Source organism: Physella acuta, unplaced genomic scaffold (assembly GCF_028476545.2).
Source record: "Physella acuta isolate Inbredline_101_S28 unplaced genomic scaffold, ASM2847654v3 ptg000339l, whole genome shotgun sequence".
NCBI classification, from domain to species: domain Eukaryota; kingdom Metazoa; phylum Mollusca; class Gastropoda; family Physidae; genus Physella; species Physella acuta.
This window is the reverse complement of record NW_026731858.1, coordinates 475,762-495,243: the sequence shown is the minus strand read 5'-3', so window position 1 is coordinate 495,243 and position 19,482 is coordinate 475,762. Positions and strand designations below refer to the sequence as shown.

Here is a 19,482-nt window from a genome sequence, read left to right as displayed (position 1 = left end):
TAAAGAGAGGGGAGAGGGGGGGGGGGCTACTTTTGAGAGTTAAAGTAGGTTTGTCTGGGCGTATGGTTTTGAAAAATTAGTGTTTGGCAATCCAAACATTTTTTATCTGGCCATTGGCGATCTTATTTACAAACATAATTTGGCCAAATAAATAAACCTAATTTCTAGATCGCGATCTCTATTTGAAATTTTACTATTATTTAGTAATATTTAGACTACGTCGAGAGAATAACATGGAAGCGTCAATCTTTAGTGCTCTTGAGATCATTGCTGATTTCGATGACATATTTCATGTTAAAGATATTAAATGTAAAGAGTTAATTACTAAACATTTACAAAAAATGGATGCATTTAATTTCCAAATTCCAGATTTTGCTCCTGGTATTATATTTTATAATATTTATTTTATTAATTTTATTATTCTATTATATTTTTTAATAGGCTTATCACTTATCTTATACTATTTACTACGAGCAGACCCGCGGCATATCATACGCCGCTATTTAGTTGTTGTTTTTTCTACTTTTCAGTTATTCATAATTTGTGAATTCGACACTACCAACGCTGCCACTGAAAATATTTCTTTAATTAAAACACTATAAGTAGCTCGTTAAGGACGATACCCCCCCCCTCCGTTAAATTAAACTCCACTTAGTTACCCCCCACGTTTAAAATCGTTTCAAACCAAATTATCTGCTCATTAAGGACGATAACCCCACCCCCCCCCCCTCCGTTAAAGTAAACTCCACTTAGTTACCCCTCCTACGCTTAAAATCGTTTCAAACTAAATTATCTGCCCCTAATAGTCGTCACTAAACCCAGCTGTTTGTAAACATTTAGAGTGAACCACAGCTCACCAGACCATGTAGGGGTGGGGCTGGTAGGGAGCACGTTTACAGCTTATTTTCTAGCGTCTCCCAGAAGAGAATTATATATATAGATAAGATATAGAGTATATAGATCTAGGCTAAATTAGTAAATAAAATGATTTTAAGGCAATTTAGGGGTATTAAATTATAAATAGTAACAGTCTTCAACAATAGACTTTTTTTAAAATCATTTAATCTAGTCTATGTATTATGTAACTAATAATGTAGTATAATATTAGCCTAATAAAATTAAGAAAATTAACATTGTCAAATAATGCCATGCCATAAAAATTAAAATAAAATGGAATTATCCTGTAAAAAGAGTGCTGTACTAAAATTTTTAAAGTTGTAGACTATTGTTTATATTTTACTTAGGCACCATGACATGTTTAGCTTAATCATTTGTACTTTTGTAGTTAATGCTTATGTATTTATATTGGTTGTAATCAATTGTAAATTGTTTTTATATTTTCCGTTGCAGGTCTTGACTGGTTGAATGTTTCTTCCCCCTTGTCTATAAAAAACAACCTTAAAGGTCACATCATTGTTCTTGACTTCTTCACATATTGCTGTATCAACTGCATGCATATTCTTCCAGACTTGGAAATTGTAGAGCAGAAATTTCCTCATGAGTCAGGTGTTGCAGTTGTAGGTGTTCATTCTGCTAAATTTTTGAATGAGAAAGTGACAGAAAATATCCTAAGTGCAGTTTTAAGGTACAACATCTCTCATCCAGTAGTGAATGATTCAGATGCTATTTTGTGGCAAGTATGAATTGTCATTATATTTGTTTTTAAAATAATGTATACACAAGTTTTAAAGAATATACTAAAAATAAAATGTTTTAATATTCATTATTGATTTAGATTTCTTTAATTTTTATCCAGATACTTGATCTACCTCCTCAAAAACATTCTTTTTTTTTTTAAATTTCAGACTTTGTCAGTGTCTTGTTGGCCTACTTTAGTATTTGTTGGGCCAAATGGTCAGTTAATCTACTCTTTGGCAGGTGAAGGACACAGGGAAAAAATTTTGAAATTTCTTGAAGTAGCTACAGACTATTACTCCACACATATTCATCCTTGCCATTTACCTGTATGTTTAGAGAAAGATAAACATGCAGGTACAGGTCTCAGTTTTCCTGGAAAAATATATTATTGGGAAGACAAAGATTATCTGGTTATTGCTGATACAGGGAATAATAGGATTGTGATTACAGACTTGTCTGGTGTTGTCCAGGTAGAGCACACCTTTTTATTTGTTAAGAAAGTTTAGTTCATTTAATGTATGACAAAACTGTTTGAAGTGTTTTTCTTATTTAGGTTTTTCTTTTTTATAATAGTGAATAAAAACTATGTTACTTTTTGTTACAATACATTTATTTTAGAATGTTTATTTTAAACTTTAGAGATAAGTCTACATTATCTTTAAAATAACTATTGATTTTTAAGAAAAAAATCTTGTGTTTTTAAGGTTGTTGTTGGTAATGGTAATGTTGGATTAAGAGATGGTGATTTTGAAACAGCTGAGTTTTCGTCACCTCAAGGAGTAACATGTGATCAAGGGTGTATTTATGTTGCTGACACTGGCAACCATTGCCTGAGACAAATTGATTTTAATGTCTCCAAAGTAACGACTCTCTCAGGGACTGGTAAGCAGGGAGTGGACCACGAGGGTGGCAAAGTAGCAAGAGAGCAAGAGATTTCTTCACCCTGGGATGTTGTTTTAGGGACTACACAAGATGGTCAGTAGCTAATGAATGTTTTAGAATATTAGATACAATTCTGTTTCTCTATGGAAATATAAAGTGTAATGCATCTGCTTTTTTCTACACAGGCTTAGCTCCTGTAATTTATATAGCCATGGCAGGAACACATCAGATATGGGCATACTTTCTATCAGATGGTCTATGGTTAAAAAATGAGTAAGTCTTCACATTGAAATTTTTCCTCAGTACATTTAGTGCATTTAAGTATAAAATAGAACATGTCTAGAAGTATTTTGTTAATTTTACTTTCAAAATTAGGGAGTATTTAAAAAATTATCTTATAGCTTGTTGTGATTAGTTTATTTAATAGTAGCAAAGAGCTTTAAAGAACACATTAAATTTTCTTCATTAATTTTCATTTTTTTTTACATCTTTTAAATACTAGAACATTTCCAGCTCGGACCTGTGTAAGGTTTGCGGGTAGTGGAAGAGAAGAAAACAGAAATAACTCCTACCCTGAGAAGGCAAGTTTTGCACAGCCTTCAGGGCTAGCTCTGTGTTCAAAGAACAAGAAGCTTTACGTGGCTGACAGTGAAAGTTCCAGTATTCGTTGGATTTCTTTGGAAAATGGCAAAGTTTCTGGATTTGTTGGTGGAGATAAAGATCCAACAGTGAGTTAAGAAAAATATTTTTGAAGAAATGTTAATCTTTACAAGGTTAACAGAGTAAGTCATTGGTATCTTACATAGTGCAATAGCAAGCAACAAGTTCTTTAAGTTTATAAAGCAGTTGGCAATTTTAAGTTGGTTTTAAAAGAATGGGAAAGATAAATCCTAAGCAAATAAAAAAAGAGGAAAGTAAAAATATATCTAAAGATCAGATGGGTCAATACAGTAGGTGAAGTAGTGTTTCCAGTTTCAAGACCTCAGTATCATAAAGGAAAGTCTGGTCGTTATATTCCCAGCCACCTTTACTTCCCAAAATGTGAGTCAGGCACCAATCAGGTCAGGGACTTCTGGGGCATATCATGGCCTCACGCTTGGCAAAGTGAATCCAAGACTTTTGGGTTGGTTACCCACCCACACAAACAGTGCAAAATTGGAAAAGTTATTTTCAAATCTGTAATAATTTTAATAAAGCTCTGCAATTTCATTATACATTTTATTCTAATGATTTTAACTATTTGATTATATTTATTTGTTGCATAGAACCTATTTGCTTTTGGAGACGCTGATGGGGTAGGGATGAATGCAAAGCTCCAACATCCTTTAGGTGTAGCTTTATTGAATGAAGATCTCATAGTTGCAGATTCATATAATCACAAGGTATTAAACAATTTGTTAATCTTTGCTTTTTTTCAACAACAAACAGTTATAATGACAAAGTTATGATTTTTGTTTTAGATTGATCAAGTATACTGCACAGATCTACAACTATCTTTTTTTAACATATATAATGCATTTGTTTATCGTATGATGCAGTGTAGTCAAATGGTAGACTGCTAACCTGAAAATCTCAAGTTCAGATCGCAGGATGTCCCAGAGTCCACCCAGCTCTGATGGGTACCTGACTTCTGTTGGGGAAAACTGGGCATAGTACTGACCACTTTATCCCTTTCTATGTCAAGTTCAATGTAACTGATGAATTCTATTTCATCTGCCCCTAGTGTCTTATCAGTGACTGGAAAAATATTTATGTCTTTGCTTACATATAAAATAAAAAAGGTTTTTATGTTTAAGTAAATTTTTAAACACAACTGTTTTAAACTTGATATATTACCTAAAATGCATGAATGTTTTGTCTGTTTAGATAAAGATCGTAGATTTGAAAACGTCACTATGTCAGACACTAGCTGGCACTGGTAAACCTGGAGCAGTTATTAAAACAACAGACCTATCCTCTTGTGAGTTTAATGAGCCTGGTGGGTTGGCAGTCCATCCTGCAAGCAAGTTGATTTATGTTGCTGATACTAATAACCATGAAATTAAAGTCATTGATTTATCAGAAAAGACAATATTCAAAGTAAGTTAGTTAATTGTTTGTTTTGTTGTTTTTCATTTTAGTTTAACTCTTTATTTTGTGTCTGATTAAAAAGAACATATGGTTAAAAGTAATTTACATTAGAATGGTGAAGCTGATATAATTTTATTATTTGTACGCAATCCATTTACAAACTATAAATTTAAATAGAAATATATACAGTATATATACACACAACAGTATTTTTTTTGGCAAAAACTTATTCTAATCAGAATTTTTTACTCCCTTGTCTTAAAGTTTTAAAAATAATTTAAATTTTTTTTTGTATTTTTTCTAATTTCCAGCTACCACTTGTGTTTCCTAGAGGTGACAAGGTTATCAAAGAAAGTAAGGATTCTGTTGAACAAAGAGAGGCAACCCCAGAAAATCTGCTTCTTCCCCTTGATGATATCACAATACCAGTCAGCTGTAACTCAGTAACAATCAAACTGCCAGTGACGCTGTTGGAAGGAGAGCACATCAACACTGAAGCACCAAACAGTTGGAGGATCTGTGCTTTAGGTGAGTTTACACATTCAAACTTTGTGTGGAAGCACAATCGTTCATAAAATGTGTACACTTAAATTTGGTAGTGAAAAAAACAAAAAACAAACCACATCTATATTTCATATTGCAGTGTTGCTCCCAATAAAGATTTATGTTGAGTTGTTATTGTAAAAAGTATTATAATAGCAAGCAATCTTGCTGCAGCTTTTTGCTATCCTAATTTTTAATGGTTATGTATATTCTATATAGATGAAAGTGGACAAGCTCTACTCAAGTTACTCTCTGTATCAGAACAAAAAGGGAAACTTCATTCCATTACTTTTGAAACTGGCTCATGTTCTGGGTATGCAAGTTTGACTCTGAAAATCCCTTCACTAGCTGATGTAGGGAGGTTTACTATAAAAATAACTGCCCAGACATTTGCCTGCTTGGATAAAAGTAATGTTTGCTTACCTCCAAAACAAACACATTTTAAACAAGTGTTTTGTTGTGGGTAATAACAGAAAACTTAAATGAAAAATTTGAAGCTTATTTAATGTATCGCTGAATTATTGAACTGTACCACATTTAGCATGTTTTATATAAAGGACATTTCATCTACTGCTACTATATTTGCCTTGTCTTTAAAAAAAAACTGTGTTTATATATTTATTGGCTGCTGGTGCTAATTTTACTATGTTTTATACAATAAATTACCTTTATAAAACACAACTTTTAAGTCTTTGTTTTGTTAAAATTCTATTCATATTTTGGAATAACTAGCATTACAAATTTTGCTGTCTTGAATGTTTAATGATTTATCTCTAGGCAAATCTGATTGTTTAAGCAATCTTCTTCTTTGATCTTAATTGTAATACTGTATGGGATTTCCTTCAACATAATTACATATTACATGTCAACATACTATCTGCCACATGACTCTGACTTCAGCCTGCTTTTTTTTAATGAAATTTCTTTGATAGCATTTGTCAACCAGTAAACAAACAGCAAGGTAGCAGTTATTTAATTTTGGAGTTGTCTTTCTTTTTATAGGTTGCAGCCCCATCTCCCTGGGGTTCAAACTCAGGACTTCTGAGTTCCCAAACATCCTTATCCCGCCCAACCATGCAGTACCCATGTAGATTTACCTCCCTTACCATTAGCATGATGATTAGCACCAAGAGTATTCAGATGGTTCCTGTGTTGATTACCCCCCTTACCATATGCACCGAGAGTATTTAAATGTTACCCCATTTTTTATTTACCTCCCTTACCATTATTCAACTGGTCTTCCGCTTGAACAAGGAAACAGCAGCAACCGTCAATTTCACCAGTACAAAAGTTAATAAAACACTACATCAGACTAAAAAAACAATCAGACTAAAAAAACAACACAAGATTTAAAATTCGAAGTAAAACTTGAAAAATGTGTTTAATTTTTGGCATCATGGTGAGAGTTAGCCATTGCAGTACACAACTTTTAATGATAATACTGTGTATTGTAACACTAGTTGATGTGTGGATTGAAGAATAAATTAAAGAGTTATATTTACAACATTTTGTCTGTTAAGGCAAATGTTAAACACTTCAGAACAATTTAATAATCTTAATTTTGTGTGGCAAATTCGTTCTCTGCAACAATAGATGTAAACTAATTTTTTTGGGCGGTGTCGCTTGGGGTACCTCAGCTTTTTTTTGTGAGCTCTGCTGTTTCTTTTGGGAACCTCTGGTGTATGTTAACTGTTATTTTAAAAAATTACAAATTCCAAAGTTGTAAACATATATTATGATGAAGAATCTCTTTCAATCCAGTCACCTTTTAAACTGCATCAACTTTACAGATGGACAGTGGCGTTACAAAAGAGGGCCGGGTTGGTCTGTATAGGTGGCAACATTTAGAGGGTGACGCCAATTAAAAAATCGCAAAATTTGCAGAAAAAAAAACCAAGGTTTTATCCATTAATGAAAATTGCAAGGAAGGGGTTGACACAAAAACAAAAATATTGAGATGGACTAATGAGGGGGGTTACAGCACCAGGTGACACCCCTCCTAGTGACGCCACTGCAGCTGGAGGATTGGAAACGATATTTCAAAATAATTTTTTTTTCTGATTGGGGTACCAGGGGCTATGGTCTATCTGCATAGCTGGTGTTTAAGCATATTGGTACTTGCAACTCTCTCATGAAGAGAGCCATTATTTTAGGTTGCTCAAAAGCTATACTGTTGGAGATAATTGCTTCAAGCCAACCTTAGACTGGCCACTTGGTACCTCAACAGGCTAATTACATTGGATTTTTAAACTGTTTTTGGATTTTGTGGACCTTTTCAACTAAGCATATCGAGCAAATTGAGAGTTTTGATTGACAACACATTCACATCCAATACGCAGAGGGTACGTGGCGCTCTCCCATTGGTCGGTTATAAAAACGAGTCCTCGGCTGCTAATCTTCATGCATCTTCCTGGCACTCGCCTCAGTAAGATGATGTGGAACTGTTGTTGTTGGCACAATCCTCCAGGGGCGATGGTAGCTGTCAGAGGTAAGGAAATACAGGTTAGATATTAATGTATTGGTATCTGTCAGAGGTAAGGAAATACAGGAACAGGTTAGATATTAATGTATTGGTATCTGTCAGAGGTAAGGAAATACAGGAACAGGTTAGATATTAATGTATTGGTATCTGTCAGAGGTAAGGAAATACAGGAACAGGTTAGATATTAATGTATTGGTAGCTGTCAGAGGTAAGGAAATACAGGTTAGATATTAATGTATTGGTAGCTGTCAGAGGTAAGGAAATACAGGTTAGATATTAATGTATTGGTATCTGTCAGAGGTAAGGAAATACAGGAACAGGTTAGATATTAATGTATTGGTATCTGTCAGAGGTAAGGAAATACAGGAACAGGTTAGATATTAATGTATTGGTAGCTGTCAGAGGTAAGGAAATACAGGTTAGATATTAATGTATTGGTAGCTGTCAGAGGTAAGGAAATACAGGTTAGATATTAATGTATTGGTAGCTGTCAGTCAGAGGTAAGGAAATACAGGAACAGGTTAGATATTAATGTATTGGTAGCTGTCAGAGGTAAGGAAATACAGGTTAGATATTAATGTATTGGTAGCTGTCAGAGGTAAGGAAATACAGGTTAGATATTAATGTATTGGTAGCTGTCAGAGGTAAGGAAATACAGGTTAGATATTAATGTATTGGTAGTAGTCAGAGGTAAGGAAATACAGGTTAGATATTAATGTATTGGTAGTAGTCAGAGGTAAGGAAATACAGGTTAGATATTAATGTATTGGTAGTAGTCAGAGGTAAGGAAATACAGGTTAGATATTAATGTATTGGTAGCTGTCAGTCAGAGGTAAGGAAATACAGGAACAGGTTAGATATTAATGTATTGGTAGCTGTCAGAGGTAAGGAAATACAGGTTAGATATTAATGTATTGGTAGCTGTCAGACGTAAGGAAATACAGGTTAGATATTAATGTAAGTATTGGTACCTGTCAGAGGTAAGGAAATACAGGTTAGATATTAATGTATTGGTAGCTGTCAGAGGTAAGGAAATACAGGTTAGATATTAATGTATTGGTAGCTGTCAGAGGTAAGAAAATACAGGTTAGATATTAATGTATGTATTGGTAGCTGTCAGAGGTAAGGAAATACAGGTTAGATATTAATGTATTGGTAGCTGTCAGAGGTAAGGAAATACAGGTTAGATATTAATGTATTGGTAGCTGTCAGATGTAAGGAAATACAGGTTAGATATTAATGTATTGGTAGCTGTCAGAGGTAAGGAAATACAGGTTAGATATTAATGTATTGGTAACTGTCAGTAAGACGTAAGGAAATACAAGTTAGATATAAATGTATTGGTAGCTGTCAGAGGTAAGGAAATACAGGTTAGATATTAATGTATGTATTGGTAACTGCCAGAGGTAAGGTAATACAGGTTAGATATTAATGTATTGGTGGGTGTCAGAGGTAAGGAAATACAGGAACAGGTTAGATATTAATGTATTGGTAGCTGTCAGAGGTAAGGAAATACAGGTTAGATATTAATGTATTGGTAGCTGTCAGAGGTAAGGAAATACAGGTTAGATATTAATGTATTGGTAGCTGTCAGAGGTAAGGAAATACATGAACAGGTTAGATATAAATGTATTGATATTTGTGAGAGGTAAGGGGATACAGGTTAGAAATTAATGTATTGGTAGTTGTCAGAGGTAAGGAAATACAGGTTAGATATTAATGTAAGTATTGGTAGCTGTCAGAGGTAAGGAAATACAGGTTAGATATTAATGTATTGGTAGTTGTCAGAGGTAAGGAAATACAGGTTAGATATTAATGTATTGGTAGTTGTCAGAGGTAAGGAAATACAGGTTAGATATTAATGTATTGGTAGCTGTCAGAGGTAAGGAAATACAGGAACAGGTTAGATATAAATGTATTGGTAGCTGTCAGAGGTAAGGAAATACAGGTTAGATATTAATGTATTGGTAGCTGTCAGAGGTAAGGAAATACAGGTTAGATATTATTGTATTGGTAGCTGTCAGAGGTAAGGAAATACAGGTTAGATATTAATGTATTGGTAGCTGTCAGAGGTAAGGAAATACAGGAACAGGTTAGATATTAATGTATTGGTAGCTGTTAGAGGTAAGGAAATACAGGTTAGATATTAATGTATTAGTAGCAGTCAGAGGTAAGGAAATACAGGAACAGGTTAGATATTAATGTATTGGTAGCAGTCAGAGGTAAGGAAATACAGGTTAGACATTAATGTATTAGTAGCAGTCAGAGGTAAGGAAATACAGGTTAGATATTAATGTATTAGTAGCAGTCAGAGGTAAGGAAATACAGGAACAGGTTAGATATTAATGTATTGGTAGCTGTCAGAGGTAAGGAAATACAGGTTAGATATTAATGTATTGGTAGCTGTTAGAGGTAAGGAAATACAGGTTAGATATTAATGTATTGGTAGCTGTCAGAGGTAAGGAAATACAGGTAAGATATTAATGTATTGGTAGCTGTCAGAGGTAAGGAAATACAGGAACAGGTTAGATATTAATGTATTGGTAGTTGCCAGAGGTAAGGAAATACAGGTTAGATATTAATGTATTAGTAGCAGTCAGAGGTAAGGAAATACAGGAACAGGTTAGATATTAATGTATTGGTAGTTGCCAGAGGTAAGGAAATACAGGTTAGATATTAATGTATGTATGTATTGGTAGCTGTCAGAGGTAAGGAAATACAGGAACAGGTTAGATATTAATGTATTGGTAGTTGTCAGAGGTAAGGAAATACAGGTTAGATATTAATGTATTGGTAGCTGTCAGACGTAAGGAAATACAGGTTAGATATAAATGTAAGTATTGGTAACTGCCAGAGGTAAGGAAATACAGGAACAGGTTAGATATAAATGTATTGGTAGCTGTCAGACGTAAGGAAATACAGGTTAGATATAAATGTAAGTATTGGTAGCTGTCAGAGGTAAGGAAATACAGGTTAGATATTAATGTATTGGTAGTTGTCAGAGGTAAGGAAATACAGGTTAGATATTAATGTATTGGTAGCTGTCAGACGTAAGGAAATACAGGTTAGATATTAATGTAAGTATTGGTACCTGTCAGAGGTAAGGAAATACAGGAACAGGTTAGATATTAATGTATTGGTAGCTGTCAGAGGTAAGGAAATACAGGTTAGATATTAAAGTATGTATTGGTAGTTGTTAGGGGCTTTTAATAAAAGAATTGGTAAACAACATGGCGCGAAACATGCGGGGATGCGATAGAAATAAAGCAATCCAATATAAATCGCTAGATGTAATTACAGAGATTTGTAATGACCAAATAAAAGCTACAGTTCTGAGCATGATGTCTAGCACAATGCCCAGACACATTTAATTGAGGACTGCTCTTCTTTATGAAACTCATCAGAGATGGAAGAAATCCAGCTAGTTATAAGAATATGAACTCGTGTATAGTAATAGCTAATGTTCATCTATTCTCTAAAACACAATAGATACTTAGGGCGTTAATTACAATTATGCTTTACATAATTTCCCCTTGAATATGAACACTGAAAAAAAAATATTTACGAAGGTTAAAACCATCCGATGAGTCATAGCGCAGTAAATACTTTTTTTGATTCAACAACACTCTTTTTATTTCTCCCAACACCAAACAGAAAAAAATCCAGTCAATCAATTAATTTAAAAAAAACCCACCTGGTTCGACCTTTTTAGTCCATTTAACCTATTCTCGTCAAAGCTATCTGTACATGACAATAGGTTCTACAAAGTAAACTTGTCGTTTCGAACTTTGTGATCCATTGAGCAGATTAAGTAGAGTTCACCTGTTTCTGTGTTTCTGTAAATTCGGCATATGAAGGGATAGTATGGTCAGCATTATGCACAGCCGCCTTTACTTTCCCTAACGTGAGTCAGGTACCCATTAGAGCTGGGTGAACTCAGTGAAGTCTTACAGACTCAAGCCGAGTGTGTGGATTGTCACACAGAGCAATATAACTACTTGTTCTACATACAATAACAACCATACATCAAGTCGCCATACAAATTATCAGAACAATATAACTAGTTGTTCTACATGATCCAAGAACTATACACCAAGTTCCCAAACAAACAATCAGAACAATACAGACAGTTGTTCTACATTATCAAAGAACTATACATCAAGCCGCCATACAGACTATATTCGACAGACTCTCACGTAAAATAAGACTTACATTGACCGGGAGTAAACAGACATCCGTCCTGGAAGTTCGGGTTGGTGTTTCTGCCGTGTCCGCAGATCTTCTCCGTCAGGTACCGGGGGAAGTAGTTGTTGTCCAGCACGGTGGTGTGGACACAGGTCGTACACAGACTGACGTAGTTGGTCTGGTCAATCAGGTTGCCTTGTCTCTGACACGACTCGCCAGACACGGTTATTCCTGCATGTAGGGTTACGTTTATTTTATACAACAAATGGAGATGAACTTTTGTGTCACTTACGCTGTTTGTACAAGGCCGACTGCTCGTACTACTTTAATACATTTTCTAGCAATCGATTTTCGAACGTCTGTCATTCGGGCAATCACATTTTTCATGCAATCACATTTTCATGCAATCACCCACTTGAGCAAAAGGCCAAAGAGCCAGTGTTTCTTCCAGACATTTTTCTCCGGGGGGGCACTTGAAATTTTCGGGGGGGGGGGGGGGGCGGTAGACTTTCTTCGGTTGGGGGGGGGGGGCGGACACTGTTAAAAGTATATATTTTCTATATAAATTATATAAATTTCATTTCGTTCGGGGGGGGGGGGGGGGGCTTTGCCCCCCCGAAGAGATGCCTGGAAGAAACTCTGCAAAGAGCATGTCTTTTAAAAAAAAGTAATAGTCGTAGAGCTTTTGCTTAGAAATATCAATGTTATAAATTGTAGGAGATAGTGACAGTAGTCCTTGTCTAGACGTTTCCAATCTGAAAGGCGCGGACTAATAATGATAACAAAATTGATATAGTAACAATAAAAATTAATGTTATAACGGTAACAATGGCAGGCATAGAAGCCTTTTTTTCACATTGGTCTATTGCTAACGGAGGCGCGAAGGTTTTATAGAAGTGTATAATTTATATGAATAGAAACAATTTTCAGATATATGAGTTTATGTCAAAAGATTAATTTCGTCTCAGTGGACTGTTCAAAATAATTATTAATTTCCTAAAGAAAGGACCAGCAATAAAAAAAAAACAACAACAACTGAAGTATTAAGTTCTGTTGAATATAGGCCTAAGTGTTATCATCCCTTGTTCTAAACCAGAAAAAGGTTGATTTACTTGAACACTTTCAGTGCGATCTTAATTTTGGCTATTTAGGTTAGTGTTTGAAGTGGTGCGGGTGGGAGGGGGGGGAATTGTCATCACAATGATATAGTCATACTTTCAATAAGTCATTAATAAAGTCATGCCCCAGAGAGATAATTTGAATACACTGGCATAGCACCATCAGAAATGAGGTACTATGGCAACGGACAAATCAACAACCAGCTGAAAAAGAGATCCTCCAGAGAAAATGGAGATCGATTTGCCACACACCCAGAAAGCCTGTATCCAGCATAACAAGACAAGCCCTCACCTGGAATTCACAGGGCAGGAGGAAAAGAGGCAGACCAAGAAAGACCTGGAGACGTGACCTGGAAGAAGACACCAAGAAGATTGGATACACCTGGGGACATTTGGAGAGACTAGCTCAGGACAGAGATGCCTGAAAAGCTCTTGTCAGCGGCGTGTATCCTATTAGGGCAAGAAGCTAACCTATCTACCTTTTAAAGATAGTATTTTTAAAAAAATGAAATAGCATATCCTGTTATGAAATCCATTACAAGCTGCAACTCTTGTATACATTTTAAAACTACTTAACCGTTAATATCAAAACAATAAGAACATACTTTTATGAATAAAGTAAAATATACTACAATAAGAATACTGACCTGTAGCGCTTCGTTTGGTCCGTGACTTCATTTGATTCCAATTCGCCATTGTATCTAACAGTGGGTCTTGCACCGGCTCAGTGACATTGGCCGAGCTCAACAGCTCTTCAAGATAATTTACGCTGGCTATCAGAGCTTGTAGGCTTCCAATGACCTCAGTGATGTTCTGCTTTAGATCTTGCTGCAACCAGGTTAAATTATACCTCACGATGATGTCTTCTGCTGACGCGTTCCAGGTCGAGCTCAAATATTTGTCGTCTGGAGATAAACCTGACGATTTATCCTGTGTTGGGATTTCATTTGAAGCTTCAGAACCAGGTAGTTTTCCATTGTTTAAAACTTGGTGTAGCCCTGTCTTTAAAAGTGACAGGGAACTATGGAAACCGGAGACAGTGTCTTGGAGAAGACGATGCAACTCTACAATGTGGTCTGATCTTTCTTTTACCGTGTTCACTGTTTCTAACAAATCGTCGATGGCCTCGTCATACACCGTGTTGTTTAAATTATTGACGTTGTTGTCGGTATTGTAGTTGGTGGTAGCCTGGTTATTGAGTTGGTTTGTTCTTGTATTTGATAGGTACTCAGTGCGGGAGAGTTGTTTTTTAAACTGTGATCCCACAAAAGTCAAATTTTCTGCTTCCCGCGCGAGCTTGACACACGAGTATGTCAGGGCGTGAACATCGAATTCGTTGAGAACTTTCAAACTTGTGTTGACTGGGCACACGTTAGCTCCAAAGGTTGAGCTCATTGTGTCAAGTAAAGAAAGAGCTAAAGACGATATGTCTGTGAGGCTGACGAGAGAGAGATACTGGCGGACGTTTTGACGTAGATGATGGTGGTGTTCGCGTAGATGATGCAGGACGTTGTCTAGTTTGGAGATAAGTTCGGCCGAGTTTTGATTGAACTGTACCAATCGTTTAGAAAATAAAAGAAATAGTTCAATTAAACGATATTTGATAGAACTGAATCAATCGTTTAGAAAATAAAAGAAATGGTTCAATTAAACGATATTTGATAGAACTGAATCAATCGTTTAGAAAATAAAAGAAATGGTTCAATTAAACGATATTTGATAGAACTGAATCAATCGTTTAGAAAATAAAAAAAATGGTTCAATTAAACGATATTTGATAGAACTGAATCAATCGTTTAGAAAATAAAAGAAATGGTTCAATTAAACGATATTTGATTGAACTGAATAAATCTTTGTTTTAATTTTTTGTTACATTCTTCATCTATTTTTCTGAATAATTCTTTAAAAAAATAAAAGGAATGATGATCAAATCCAAGACGTGATTAATTTGAAAAAATCATTCAGAAATTTAAAGAAATTGATAAACTCATCAACTATAATGTTCGATTAAACTATTTGAATCATTCAGAAAATAAAAGAAATTGTTAAATTCACAAAAATAATGTTTGATTAAACTAGATAAGTCATTTAGAAAATAAAAGATAGTGTTAAATTAATGGTTATTTGATTTAAATAAAACATATTTTTTTAGAAAATAAAAGAAATTGTTAAATTAAAAGATATTTGATGGAACCGAATAATAATTTAAAAAATGTGGTTGAAATAAACTTATTCAAATAAAGAGTTATGGGTCGTCTTTAAATGACATGGCACCTCAAGTTAAGTAAATAAAGTTCCCCTGTTAGACATAAAGATCTATCGGGCAGATGAAGTAAAGTTCATGTTTCTTGACCTCGGCATCTGGAGGTATGGTGGTGTGGTCAGCACTACGCCCAACTGTCCTTACTTTCACTAACATGAGTCGACTACCCGTTACCGTAATTCCCTAGGTGTTCTCTTAAACCGTAAAATTCGTACTTCAGCTCAGTGGCGTAGCGAGGGGGGGGGGGGGGGGGGCGGGGCGGGGGTGGATGAGGGCCGCACCGGGTGACACCATTTAGGGGGGGGGGGGTGACACCAAGGCAAAAAATAGCAAAATATAGAGAAAAATGATAATTCCACTTAATTAAGTGATTAATTCGAGTGTTAAATAGTTTTTTAAGAGCAAATTTGACAATGACAAATCCCGACAAGGGTGGAGGGGAGGGGGGTGCGAATCGAAAGTTTGAGGGGCGGGGGTGCAAATCGAAAGTTTGAGGGGGGTGCAAATCGACAATTGAAAGGTTGATCCGGAGAGCGCACGAAATTGAAAGTTTGTCCCCGGGCGCCGGGAAGGGTCGCTACGTCTCTGACACCCGACCTCGCTACGCCACTGCTTCAGCTACACACACGGATACTCACCCACGGGGAATTCTCTAGCCCCGACAACCTCAGATGTCCCGGGGGTTCGGCAGACATCAGATCACTGATGATGTTTCCCCCCTCATTGCGCAACAGTCGGACCAAGTGCTGGGCTGTCAGATCAGACTTGCGTAGTTGTTTCTCGTTGCATGGTAAGTTCCGCTCTACAACTTGTGGACTGTCCTCATAGCAGAGTACCCCGGCTATGTAGGAAGGTATTAGATTGTCGTATGGCTTATTATGTTAAAGAAGTAAAAAATTGTTAGTCTGTTTTTTTTATAATTTTTTTTCTTTTTTTACAGATACAGTATTCAAATATTTGTTTTCCATTGCTATGTAATTACATAAAATAGGATCATAATTTAAATGTAATTACCTAAATTTGGATCGCCAGTTTCCGAGCTTTCGCCTGAAGTTCCTGTGCTCGTGGAAGAAGACCCTTGTTGTGTTGATCCTGCTTGTGACCCTGCTTGTGACCCTTCTTGTGACCCTGCTTGTGACCCTGCTTGTGATCCTGCTTGTGACCCCGATTGTGACCCTGCCTGTGACCCCGACGGTGAACCTGCTTGTGACTCTGCTTGTGATCCCGATGGTGACCCAATTTGTGACCCCGATGGTGACCCAGCTTGTGACGCCGATAGTGACCCCGCTAGAATGGTTCTCAGCGTGGTGGTGTCTTGTGCCACAGGGTGAATGCTGGGCGCTTGGCTGACATGAACAGAGCCCGCGCCCCCACTGTTGTCCAACGAAATGCTCACCGACGCCGACTCGTTGGCGACTCCAACATCGACGCTTACAGACGTCTCCGGCTTCTGCGGAACAGCGCCGGCGTTGACGGGATTAACGGCAACATTGATGCCGGTATTGAAAGGATTAGCTGCAACATTGGAGCCTGTGTTAACAGGATTAACGGCAACATTGGCGCCGGTGTTGACAGGATTAACTGCAACATTGGCGCCGGTGTTAACAGGATTAGCAACTACAAGGGAGACATGTTGGGTGGGGATAACGGGTATGTGTATTGCTGCTTCGGCCTGATGACCGTGTTCCTGGGCAGATGCTACATCTAATTTTGGAGCTGCGAGAGTAAAAATAGGCAAATGGAATACGACACAAATCTTGTATATATATACATATATATATATATATATATATATATATATATATATACAAATCTTGTATATATACATACATATATATATATATATATATATATATATATATATATATATATATATATATATATATATATGTATATATATATATATATATATTATATATATATATATTAATATATATATATTAATATATATATATATATATATATATATATATATATATATATATATATATATATATATATATATATATATATATATATATATATATATATTATATATATATATTAATATATATATATTAATATATATATATATATATATATATATATATATATATATATATATATATATATATATATATATATATATGAGGATAAATAAAAACCCATTAAAATTTTTAAAAAATTATAATTAACGATTACAAAGTCAGAAAATTCGATAAAAAGATATTTCTGGACTGTTTTCTGTTACAAAAATTAGCCTGTTGACTCTATTAGAGCTAGTAGAAGAAGGATTAAATGATGATATGATAAATTGATCAATATATATGTTAGTCTGAACCTTGAGACCTCCACAAAAGTTTTTTTTTTCAAGATGGCCACTGTAGCAATGGTAAAAATATTTTCAGAAGAGTCACAGTTGTATGCAAATATTTTCCCTTAAGTACCACACCAATAAATTAAAAACGGCTTATTAATGAAGGAGTTTATTCGGAGCCTAACCCTTATGTAGCTGACGATGTGTACAAGAAAACACACTCACAATACGAAGCAGTCTCCACGAGGAAATAATTATCATTAAAAAAGTTTAAAAAAACCCACGTTTTCTGATTGAACTAAAAAGTAGAAAATAAATGCTATACATCACAATAATGCAAGCGATCACTCTACTATAAGCGATGAAAAACGTGCGCGCCGAAGTAAAAGTTTTTTATCGGTCATTGTTAATATAAGATGTAAAAGTTATATTACTATTGATTAGATAATACTATTGACTTTTATTAGGGAGCTTGTAGAGAGTCAACAGTATTAGAAACTGTAAGAAAATCACGGCGCCCCACGTTTTTCATCGCTTATAGTAGAGTGATCGCTTGCATTATTGTGATGTATAGCATTTATTTTCTACTTTTTAGTTCAATCAGAAAACGTGGGTTTTTTAAAACTTTTTTAATGATAATTATTTTCTACTTTTTAGTCTTTGTCTGTTTGTTTGCTTTAAAATCTTGCTAAAGATGTTATCTTTTCGCATTCACTTTTTTTTTGGGTAAACGAAGAGAACTCGTAAAAAACACGTGCCTTGAACCCGTGTCGAGTGGGTTAGCAATCGTGTGCCCAACCACTCGACCATATCGTCTCCCCCATACTGGCCACCAGTTGTTACGTTCTGGTTGTTTGTACACAAACACCGCGTGACAACTACTCAGTAAGCAAAAAGAGGGAGAGTACCGAACCTTGTTTTCATCAAATTACAATTACTGGGTTATGTCCCTTTCCCCCCACGTTTTTTGTACAATTATATAGCGGTCTAAAATGATCAATAAAATGTTTCCATGTATCTATTTAGTAATAATAACAATTGAATATTCTATTGTCATCGGAAACAAAGCTTCCCTGAAAATTTCAGCGCGCTAGCTAACTGGGAAGTCCCCGAAATTTCGATCGCAAGATTTGATTGGAAAGACGCGAAAGCAAGTTAAAGAAAACGTGGGAAAAAGTAGACAAGGGATGAGAATCCTGGAAACGTGACTTGCAGTGCCACAGAAGAAAGATGGGTTACGACAGGGACTAGTTGGAGAAACAAGCACAAGAAAGATGGGTTACCATTGGAGAAACTAGCACAAGAAAGATGGGTTACGACAGGGACCAGTTGGAGAAACTAGAACAAGAAAGATGGGTTACCATTGGAGAAACTAGCACAAGAAAGATGGGTTACGACAGGGACCAGTTGGAGAAACTAGAACAAGAAAGATGGGTTACCATTGGAGAAACTAGCACAAGAAAGATGGGTTACCACTGGGGACAGTTGAAGAAACTAGCACAAGAAAGATGGGTTACCATTGGAGAAACTAGCACAAGAAAGGTGGGTTACCACTGGGGACAGTTGGAGAAACTAGCACAAGAAAGATGGGTTACCATTGGAGAAACTAGCACAAGAAAGATGGGTTACGACAGGGGCCAGTTGGAGAAACTAGCACAAGAAAGATGGGTTAACACTGGGGACAGTTGGAGAAACTAGCACAAGAAAGATGGGTTACCACTGGGGACAGTTGGAGAAACTAGCACAAGAAAGATGGGTTACCACTGGGGACAGTTGGAGAAACTAGCACAAAAAAGATGGGTTACCACTGGGGACAGTTGGAGAAACTAGCACAAGCAAGATGGGTTACCACTGGGGACAGTTGGAGAAACTAGCACAAGAAAGATGGGTTACCACTGGGGACAGTTGGAGAAACTAGCACAAGAAAGATGGGTTACCACTGGGGACAGTTGGAGAAAGTAACCCAGGATGGAGTCTCGTGGAAGCCTGTTGTCAGCAGCTTATA

At 35.9% G+C, this 19,482-nt stretch overlaps 2 protein-coding genes across 3 annotated transcripts; one reads left to right on the top strand and one right to left on the bottom strand.

Moving 5' to 3' along the window:
• Positions 1–134: 134 nt before the first annotated feature.
• LOC131940997 (NHL repeat-containing protein 2) lies at positions 135–5,757 on the top strand. Of its 2 annotated transcripts, none has more exons than XM_059299959.1 (10): positions 135–309; positions 1,351–1,637; positions 1,806–2,108; positions 2,343–2,613; positions 2,706–2,793; positions 3,023–3,248; positions 3,786–3,902; positions 4,387–4,599; positions 4,902–5,118; positions 5,353–5,757. In XM_059299959.1, exons 1-10 carry the CDS (start codon positions 234–236, stop codon positions 5,598–5,600), a joined length of 2,046 nt encoding a protein of 681 aa, XP_059155942.1. In that variant the 5' UTR covers positions 135–233; the 3' UTR covers positions 5,601–5,757. The 2 variants fall into 2 exon arrangements, with proteins under 2 accessions (XP_059155942.1, XP_059155941.1); XM_059299958.1 differs by having other exon boundaries at positions 136–381.
• Positions 5,758–6,530: 773 nt separating this feature from the next.
• On the bottom strand, positions 6,531–17,738 carry LOC131940992 (uncharacterized). The gene is made up of 6 exons (XM_059299937.1): positions 17,699–17,738; positions 16,196–16,897; positions 15,820–16,022; positions 13,566–14,469; positions 11,828–12,031; positions 6,531–7,612 (listed from the first exon to the last, which is right to left on the bottom strand). The coding sequence occupies exons 1-6, from the start codon at positions 17,736–17,738 to the stop codon at positions 7,413–7,415; spliced, it is 2,253 nt and encodes a 750-aa protein (XP_059155920.1). The 3' UTR covers positions 6,531–7,412.
• Between the last annotated feature and the right edge of the window lie 1,744 nt (positions 17,739–19,482).

What these genes read in the sequence shown, in the direction of transcription:
- LOC131940992 (XM_059299937.1), bottom strand. Translation starts at nt 17,738, where the DNA reads ATGATAATTATTTCCTCGTGGAGACTGCTTCGTATTGTGA. An exon ending in GAGACTGCTTCGTATTGTGA is followed by an intron (nt 16,898 to 17,698) that starts GTGTGTTTTCTT and finishes TTACTCTCGCAG; the next exon opens with CTCCAAAATTAGATGTAGCA. An exon ending in GACCAAACGAAGCGCTACAG is followed by an intron (nt 12,032 to 13,565) that starts GTCAGTATTCTT and finishes CCCTACATGCAG; the next exon opens with GAATAACCGTGTCTGGCGAG.
- LOC131940997 (XM_059299958.1), top strand. Translation starts at nt 234, where the DNA reads ATGGAAGCGTCAATCTTTAGTGCTCTTGAGATCATTGCTGATTTCGAT. An exon ending in ACTTGTCTGGTGTTGTCCAG is followed by an intron (nt 2,109 to 2,342) that starts GTAGAGCACACC and finishes TGTGTTTTTAAG; the next exon opens with GTTGTTGTTGGTAATGGTAA. An exon ending in CAGATTCATATAATCACAAG is followed by an intron (nt 3,903 to 4,386) that starts GTATTAAACAAT and finishes TTGTCTGTTTAG; the next exon opens with ATAAAGATCGTAGATTTGAA.